This window comes from Scylla paramamosain, chromosome 22 (genome assembly GCF_035594125.1).
Source record: "Scylla paramamosain isolate STU-SP2022 chromosome 22, ASM3559412v1, whole genome shotgun sequence".
NCBI classification, from domain to species: domain Eukaryota; kingdom Metazoa; phylum Arthropoda; class Malacostraca; order Decapoda; family Portunidae; genus Scylla; species Scylla paramamosain.
Window position 1 is genome coordinate 2,650,516 of NC_087172.1, and position 9,792 is coordinate 2,660,307.

Sequence of the window (9,792 nt, forward strand, 5' to 3'; positions counted from 1 at the left end):
TCTTTATTCTCCTAGCAAAGGACGGGAAGGTTAGCCACCCGCAGTGACAGGGCAACCCTCTTCGTGGCGCTGTCCGGCACTGGCTCAACAGGCTTTGTTCAACTGTACTGCGAGATTAGAGAACAGATTTGTGTGTATCCGAGTCACACTACATGTCACACGTGTTTCTATTGAGTGGCAGAGGATGTGTGTGTGTGTGTGTGTGTGTGTGTGTGTGTGTGTGTGTGTGTGTGTGTGTGTGTGTGATATGAGTGTCACTAACCCTCATCAACACACAATACATCTATATTTACAAACACACTTAAAAACACTCCTCGGCTCGCTGTCCTGAGTAAAAACACACCAACTAGCAACTACACGAGGCGAATGAGTGAATCCCAGTGTTGACTACTGGGGCTCCCTGCATTACCTCGTCCCCTCCGACTGCTGCTGCTGCTGCTTCCCACACACAGCATGTCTCTTTCTCCTTTCACCTCCACCAGTACTCTATACAAACCGCAGCAGGGAGGCGACCCAAAACATAAAAAATTAACACGCTGACAGAGACGTTGCAAAAAAGAGAAACGTGTCATTAGCAACATGCAGGTTTCGGAGGCAACATGCAAACGAAAGCATCGAGTGCAACGCAGCCCCGCCGCTTATGTTGTCCTGTCGAGTGCGTTTGAAAAGGTGCTGCCAAGTATTCTCTTTTCATTGTGGAAATATCACAAAACTCCGCGTGGACTCGGGCTTTCGCAGACAAAAGTGGTTTTCCACATAACAAAACCGTAAAAAGCACAGCAGGGAGAAGCAGGGGTGAGCTTTCTCTAGTGGGAGGGAGACACACAGCGACTCTGAACTAACGTGAGAGAGAGAGTGGTGAGGTGAGCCGCTCGCTTCAGCTCGGCACTCACGTTGTTATCACGGGTCTTCCTGCAACTTGATTTCTTTTTTCTCTCTTTCTTTTTTTCTTTTCCTAGAGGTAGTAAGTCACCCTCCCTGTCCTGCCTGGCCTGCTGAGGGAGGGAGGGAGGGAAGGTCGTGAGGGGGCGGGAACTGAGTGGGGTGTTGGGCGGGACAATTTCTCCCTTGGGCGGTGTTTGTGGTTGTGGTTGCTGTTCCTGCTTGTTTGTTGTTGTTATCCACGTATGACAGACCGACTGAATGACTGTTTGAGTTTGCTATGAACGGTTACGTACTTCTCTCTCTCTCTCTCTCTCTCTCTCTCTCTCTCTCTCTCTCTCTCTCTTGTGTTACTTCTCAGAACTATTACACCAAGAAAGAAGAAACAACAACAATTACGAGAAATACTAGAACACACACACACACACACACACACACACACAGACACACACACACACACAAGAGCAAGCAATAAAACAAAGACCGGAGGGGGAGAGGCAAGACGAGAGGGAGGTCGACAGGGGATGCAAAACCCACCCTCGTATGAAGCTCTGTTGGGTGGGTGGGGCTCTCAGGGAGACACTGGCCGTCCGGGTCGGTAAGGGTGAGAGGGCGGGCGGGCGCGGGGGAGAAAAGCGAGTGAGGGAAGTGGGGGCTCTTCCTCTCAGCGCGCCAGAGGGAGGGAGGGAGAAAGGAAACGAGGGACTTGAGGGAGCTCCAAACTTCCCTTTCACCGCCGAGACAGGAAGCCATCGCCGTCTGGTTGCCGTCGCGTACGCATTCTTGTGAAAATGAAAGGAATAATCGTACTGTGATGCGAAATGCGAGGCGGGATGGCCGTTTCAGGGAGACAAAACCTATAGCTGGCTGGCTGGCGGGGCGACACGTCATCAAGGAAGGGAGGGAGAGAGTGTGCGGGAAAAGAGAGGCTTTTTCCCTTTCTGGCGGCGGGAAAAGCGACTGCCAGTGTTTGCCGGGATAAGTATTCGTCTTTCCGGCCATAGAGGAAGGTTTTGAGGGTTATTTCGGCCGAGAAGAGCTGGTTCAAGGCCGTCCAAGGAGCGCCAGGGAGGATAAGGGGCGGAGCCAGCAGTAGGAGCGCCCCGAGAGAGAGAGAGAGAGAGAGAGAGAGAGAGAGAGAGAGAGAGAGAGAGAGAGAGAGAGAGAGAGAGAGAATGTCTGAATAATATTTATATAGATATGAACACACACACACACACACACACAGAGAGAGAGAGAGAGAGAGAGAGAGAGAGAGAGAGAGAGAGAGAGAGAGAGAGAGAGAATGAGAGACTGGTGCTACATGTGCTGCGTAGGTTGCGCGCTCACCCACGACCCAGCAGGCCCCTCTCTCTCCCTCCTCTCACCCCACTCTCCTGCCCTTTGTCCCTCCTATCGCCTCTCCCTCCCTCACCTACGCATTGCTTCTCCCTCCCTTCCCGTTATTTCTCCTTCCCTTATTCTTTCACACCAACATTTCCTCTCCTGTTACTCTTCATTACATAATCATCTTTATTCTTGTATACATGTTTAGCACTTTCCGTCACCAGAGAGAGAATGAGATAATGAGGGAGATAAGGGGAGAGATTTCCTCCCTCTCTCCCTCCATTTGAAGCAGTCTGGCACCTCAGGAGGGAGCGAGGGAGAGCGGATCAAGGGAGGGAGACTTTTTTTATTCAGTGAGTGAGTGACGCCGAGGCAAGGAGAGGAGAGGAGAGGACACAATGATTGCCTGAGGAAGGACTGCCAGAAAGGTGAAAATGACGAGACAATCACATATTTTTCTCTTTACTGTTCTTAGCCTCGACTTTTTACTGACCTCCACTGCTTTCCTCTGTTAATAATTTAGTCCCCAAGTTCAAATTAACGTGTAATTAGTAAGATTTTTGCTGATTTGGTGATGTTTTCGTGTAGTCTTTATTGTTATATGGCATGCACTGAGAGTTACACCCATCACAGTATTTTTTCTTTCAAAGTACTATTTTAAAACTAACCATGGTAACACTGCGTGACTAAATGGAAAGACGCACATGCGGAAAACTTACCTGCATACACAAAACCCGATAATTTACAACACCTGTAAAAATAAACAGCATATAAATCATGAAGAGGGGAAACAAATAATATTACCTCAGTCTGCCGTCAAAACTGAACCAGCGCATCACAGAAAACCTGGTCTTTTCTCCCTCTGTATGAGAGAGAGAGCATAGCACACCGAGTATCTCCCTCGCGCAGCCCCGCCACTTATGAATCGCTGTTGGTGAGGTGCGATGCAGAGGAGCGGCGTGGAGGCCAAGTATCATGTCGGGATATGACCATCTCGACAAGGTTACCTCCCTCCCTCGGCCGACACCTGCCCCGCGCGAGTGACTATGGCCCCCTGTTGGTGAGGTGTGCGTGGAGGAGCGGCGTGGGGGGCTGTGTGTGCTCGGCGGCGTCACGCGGGGGTCGGGAGGAGCCAGCCAAGCACGCCTCTCCTCAATCCACCTGGGAGAGTGACGTCACAACAGACCCCCGCTGCTCCAACACGCGCTCCTCCTACTCGGCTATTTAAAGATGCTGCGTGCGTGCTGCGTGTCAAGGTACTGGCGGTGGTGGTGGTGGTGGTGGTGGTAATTGATGTAATGCTGTTCACGGTGTTCCTCTCCCTCTCTCTCACTGTTGATGTGTTTAACTGGTGAAAGTAAATAAAGGCGAAGATGTTATTTGTTATATCAATACTCTGTTGTTATGTTTCCTCTCTCTTGCTTTCTTTATTCAAGTGCTTGCTCCTCCTCCTCCTCCTCCTCCTCCTCCTCTATACGTATGTATACGCTGTCTTTCGGTTCTGTAAATGAGACAAGTTATGATTGTCCTTTCGTTTTCTGACTTACGAGTTCAAGAAGAAAAAGAAGCAGAAGGAGAGAGAGAGAGAGAGAGAGAGAGAGAGAGAGAGAGAGAGAGAGAGAGAGAGAGAGAGAGAGAGAATAAAATACCATGAAACCCATAGTAAAATAAAAACGTAGTTTCATTATCTAGAGGTAAGAAGAGAGGGGCAATGAGGTTTCCCAGGTGATTATAAGGCTCAGTAAATAACCCTTTAGTTGCATCAAGCATTTAATGACCTTCGCGTGACAAAGAGAGAAGAAAAACCAGCGTGAACAGCAACACTGATCTACTGCCGCCTGCTCTTCATGCCTGCCCGTAGCCCCACCCTCACCCCAGCCCGCCACGTCCCAACCCATCCCGCCCCAGCCCTGCCCTGCCCTAGTGCCCTTCCCCGTCTCGCCACTTTCTCACCACCCGTAGCTGTATCCGTGTTCTGAGGTCAGCGGGGCCTGCTTGTGCGTCTGTTTGTGGTAGACAAAGTTACGTGGCGGAAAGGGAGGGGTGCGGAGGACAAGGGGGCGGTAGGGCGGGTAGTAAGGGTAGCGCCAGGGGTCGTACATGTAGGGAGGCAGCACGGGCACGGGCACGGGACTCCGGCGCACGACTACAGAAGGCTTCGCCGATCGCTTCCCAACGCCATGCACCTGAGGGGAGACGAAGGACGTGGCGCCCCCGGGATGCACGGCCACGCCCACGCCGTCCTTCGTGCGGTACTTTTGGAAGGACAGCGGCACGTAGTAATAAGGGTAGTAGTACTGCGGGGCCTCCTTCAGCAGGGGAGGCCGCGTGGTGGGCTCTTTCTTCGTACTCCTACCAGGCGGGGGCACCTGCTCCAGCACCCAGGGGCGCGGTAGGTCCTTCAGGAACGGCAGGGACACAGCGTCCTCTTCCTCCACCCTGGGCTGACTCCGCGTCCCCGCCACCACCGCCAGGCTCGCCGCGACGATTACCTGCAAGCGTGAAACGTGACACCTGAAGAAAGCCGATGAGCGCACCTCAGAGCGTGACTGTGTGGCTGTTACTGATGACACGATGATGACACGAAGATGACGCTGATGTTCTCTTTACTCCAATAGGGAAGGAAGCCTTATCTGGGAGAGAGAGAGAGAGAGAGAGAGAGAGAGAGAGAGAGAGAGAGAGAGAGAGAGAGAGAGAGAGAGAGAGAGAGAGAGAGAGAGAGAGAGAGAGAGAGAGAGAGAGAACAGAATAAAGAAACACACACACACACACACACACACACACACACACACACACACTAAAACAAAGAGAAACACGCAAAAAAAAAAAAAAACGCAAAAAAAACAAAAAACAAAAAACAAATGCCAGACAGACAGAGAGACAGACAGACAGAGGGTGACAGGAGACAAGAACACAAGCGGCAACCATTAAAACCATAAGGTATTTAAGCCGAAACTCTCGCTGCGTCGGCTTAAGTCCCGTCCAGCGTGCGTCCTTCAAGGGGGCAAAATCATTCACTATTATTGTCTCCGCAGCAGTTTCTCTCCGTCTCATTTTTCTGCCGCTTCAGTAATTATCCTTGTAGCAGGTAAGAAGTGCCGGAAATCCGCTAATTATACAACGAGGTGTGTGTGTGTGTGTGTGTGTGTGTGAGGAGAGGTATGCAAAGTAGTGTGTATGTGTGTGTGTGTATAGTATATTTGTATATGCAAAGTAATGTACTTGCAAAAGGAAAACAAACAGTAAAAGCCTTTTGGTTCTTGTTAGGATGTTTTACGACGAATAATAGTAGTAGTAGTAGTAGTAGTAGTAGTAGTAGTAGTAGTAGTAGTAGTAGTAGTAGTAGTAGTAGTAGTAGTAAAAGTAGTAGCAGTAGTAGTAGTAGTAGTAATAGTAGTAGTAGTAGTAGTAGTAGTAGTAGTAGTAGTAGTAGCAGCAGCAGCAGCAGTAACAATAGTAGTGGTGATAAACTGCGGTACAACGAAAGGAAAGCGAATACAGCAATAACGTAAGTAGCAACAACAGCAGAAATCTCACGAAACAGAGTGTGTATGGCAGAAACAGCAGTGACAGACGTAACCGAAGCAGAAATGGCAATACAGCAACAAGAGTAAAACGTTAACAGCACCCACAGAAACAGCAACAATAAAAGAAAAGCCATGCAGGAGAAGCAGTAGCAAACCTAAGATCTGCAGTCACAGCAGCAGTAGGCCGCCAAAAGCCCAGCAAAAGCAGAAAAGCGCCATCAGCAGCAGCAGTGGAGGCGACAGAAACTGCTGATGAAAATAGAAGAGCAAAAGAAGTAGCAGTATAAGCAGTAACAGCAACAGAAGCAGGAGCAGAGAGTAGAGAATTGGGTACTGGATCCATTGATTCTGGGGTTATTTGATCAGAAGGAACAGCAGTAGTAGTAGCAACAGCAGAGGCATAGACAACATTAACAAGAGCAAGAACCAAAGCAGAAAAAAAAAGGAAAAAACAAACAACATTAACAACATCTAACGACGGAAATAGAAACAACACTGAACAGCAGAGGCAGGAACAGCCTTAACAGTGACACATGTAGGAGCAGGAAAACAAAACAGCCTTAACAGTGACACATGTAGGAGCAGGAACAACAAAACAAAAGCTGATCAACAACAGAAGCAGAAAAAAATATACACCATCACCTACAATATCACTGTTCATTTCAACACCGAAAGAATGAAAAGAAAGAAAGATCAAGAACAGAAGTAGAAATAATAGCAACACCGGAAAAAAAAAAACAGCACCAGAGACAAAACAAGAACCAGATACAACACAACATTAAATCTTCACTAGCACCAGTATGAACAAAAGGAAGACAAAGAGAAAAGTACATGGATGGCAGCTCGGTAAGGTTAGGTTAGGTAAGCACCAGTATCAGCACTCACCACAAGCTTCATGGTGCTCCTGTGTGTGGTGCTGACGGCGGCGACTCCTGCAGATGGGTCCTCCTGTGCCCAGCCTCTCCTGCGTTATATACGGCGCCGCGACCTTCGTGCAGCTACACCGCCCTGACTCCCACGGCTCTCATAGGTTTTGCTGCATCCCCTGACCCCCTCAACCCTCTCCCCCCACAATAATTAGGCGTTTTATAGAGGAGCTTCTAAGGTGTGTGTGTGTGTGTGTGTGTGTGTGTGTGTGTGTGTGTGTGTGTGTGTGTGTGTGTGTGTGTGTGTGTGTGTGTGTGTGTGTGTGTGTGTGTGTGTGTGTGTGTGTGTGTGTGTGTCAGCCACCAATTACATTTTTAACTCATTAAGGATATAACATAAATTCTGAAGTAATTCTGCATCGGCATCGCTCAGCTGTGTATTAATCTCCTGCTGTTTTTGCTTTATTCCTCCTATCCTTCTTGAGTCTTCCCTTTCCTCCTCCTCCTCACTCTCTATTCCTCTCAAGGCAACGCTTTCAAATCATGAAAGTTTCACCAAAATCTCTAAAAGAGGATGACCAAGACTGAGTAAGGAAACCCAGATCACCAGTAGAACGGCCTCGACGGAGTCCTTACTGGCGATCAGATAGAAGGTTGTGAAATGATAGATGTTTAAAATCTTCCTGTTGAAGATAGATTCAAAAACTTTAGAGAGGCAGGAAATTAAAGCAATAGGACGGTAATTTGAGGGATTCGAGCAGTCGCCCTTTTAAGGAACAGGCTGAATGTAGGTAAACTTCCAGCAAGAAGGAATGGTAAACGTTGATAGACAGAGCTGGAAGCGTTTGACAAGGCAAGGTGCAAGTACAGAGGCAGTTTCGGAGAACAATAGGAGGGACCCCATCAGGTCCACAATTCTTCCAAGTTTTAAAACCAGTGAGGGCATGGAAAACATCACTCCGAATAATCTTAATGGGTAGCATGAAGTAGTCAGAGGGTGGAAGAGAGAGAGGAACAAGCCTTGAATCATCCATGGTAGAGTTTTTAGCAAAGGTTTGAACGAAGACTTCAGCTTTAGAAATAGATGATGTGGCAGTAGTGCCATCAAGTTGAAATGAAGGAGGGAAAGATGAAGAAGTAAAGTTAGGTGACAGGTCATGACGAGAGGAGTTAGATCCTGAAAAAAATTGAGACTTTATTAATGAAGGAGTTTTTGGTTAGTTGGAGAACAGACTTGGCATGATTCCGGGCAAAAATATAAAGTGCATGAGATTCAGGTGATGGAAGGTTCAAGTCCCCTTTGTAGGCCACCTCTGTATCATGTAAAGCACGAGAACAGGCTGTGATAAACCAAGGTTCGGAAAGTTTAAGTCAGGAGAAAGAGTGAGGAATGTATGTCTCCATGCCAGACATTACCATCTCTGTTATGCACTCAGCACACAGAAACGGGGCTCTGACACGGAACCAGTAGTCATTCCAAAGAAAATCAGAAAATCAGAATAATGCCTTATGTCCTCGCAATTAGCAGAGGCAAAACTTCAGAGAGATTTTTGTCTTGAGGTTTCCTGAAGAGGCATTGGAGCGACAGGACAAGATACAGATATGAGGTTGTGATCGGAGGAGCTCAACGGAAAAGACAGAGTGACAGCATAAGCAGATGGATTAGATGTTAGGAAAACGTCAAGAATATTGGCGGTGTCTGCAAGATGGTCAGAACTCGGTAAGAATGAACCCTTTGTCTGCTTTGGCTTCCCCTTAAACTTTAAGGAAACAATGATAGACACTCATCCTCCAACTTTTGGGACTGGAGCCTCAGTGGATTCTTTTTTTTTTTTTTTCCATTATGTTTCCTTTTTGTTGCCACAGGCCTGTACCATTCGTATGTAAAAGAAAAAGTACTGACCGTCAAATCTGTTTCTGGTTTAATCCAATCGTCTGCTTGGCGTGGCATGATAATGATCACTGACTCCGTTGCCTTGGGTGTCAGGTGGGCCATTATCTCCTTAAAATTACACTCTGGATAACTACGGGCGACGCCCTGAGGACATCGTAGATATGGAGTTTTTCATCCCAGGCCAGTGAGAGCACCCTCCCTTTCCCCTATTTCCTGTCTTGAATCAGGTCCCCAGGGCAACCCTGTGGCCCACCCTGCCAGCACCAAATTATAACCAATACATACATCACCTGCAGCTGCGAGTCTTCCTTAGGGGCAGAGGCTTAGCGTGCTAAAGGGTCCTGGTGGGCTTGTCACAATTGCTCCGCTGTGTTCCGCAGAATGATCTAAACAAATTTAAAAGAAATGTTCTCTCTCCACATGTCCCCAGGCTCTTGCTATGCATTCCAATGCCGTGAGGGTCGCTAGTGTAGCGGATCCAGGCATCCCTGGAGGTACAGCAGGGCATCCCCGCTGTGCTCACCTGGACGGAGTGAAGGATGGGACATTTGTGAAGGCTGGGCTGCAGGTATATAAGACATGTAGTGGACAGGACTGGTAGACACTTGTGCCGAAGGCAGTGAGCAAGCAACAACACCAACCATAAAGTTCTACTTGAGTATTTGCTTTCTCTCACATGGTGCGCTGCCTTCCTCACTCACTGACTCTTGTACTCACTTACATCTAATGAGGTCTCTGCTAACTCTTTAATATACACATGTGGTTTCATTTTATTCAGTTGAGCCACTCACTCCTCACTACATTTATAACATTTCATTCGGCGACTGCCTGCTATTTGCGTCGAATTCAATTTACAATTCCTTTTCTGTCACTTGCTCTCTCACTTACCCATGGCTCACTCAAATATGTCATAATCCAGCCTCCACATACACACTGACTCACTCATACGTTATCTCATACCGTCACTCTGTAACTACTCACTCCTTTTTAGAAAAAAAGACTAACTTTACATTAAGAAAACAACTCTTGAGGAACTATTAACAATCCTAACTCACAAATAATTTTACCGTAACACGCAATGGACTCTCACGTCTTTCTTGTACACTATTATCCTCGCGGCGGCGAGGAAAGTGATCCCTTGGGCTGTGCAAAAAGTTCCTCCCCCACGATAGACTCGCCTTGCCGCAGCGATGGCCGGAGAAGTAATACCTTTCCACACTAACCTCACTGTGATGTGAGATGACAATGTGTGTAGTTCTCCCTCATTCCCGTTGTGCTCTGGTCCCTCCCTCACAGT

The 9,792-nt window shown here is 47.9% G+C and overlaps 1 protein-coding gene across 1 annotated transcript; it reads right to left on the minus strand.

The window, feature by feature from the left end:
- Nucleotides 1–3,957: 3,957 nt before the first annotated feature.
- Nucleotides 3,958–6,755, minus strand: LOC135111424 (uncharacterized). Its single transcript, XM_064024697.1, has 2 exons — nt 6,621–6,755; nt 3,958–4,700 (listed from the first exon to the last, which is right to left on the minus strand). Exons 1-2 carry the CDS (start codon nt 6,630–6,632, stop codon nt 4,158–4,160), a joined length of 555 nt encoding a protein of 184 aa, XP_063880767.1. The 5' UTR covers nt 6,633–6,755; the 3' UTR covers nt 3,958–4,157.
- Between the last annotated feature and the right edge of the window lie 3,037 nt (nt 6,756–9,792).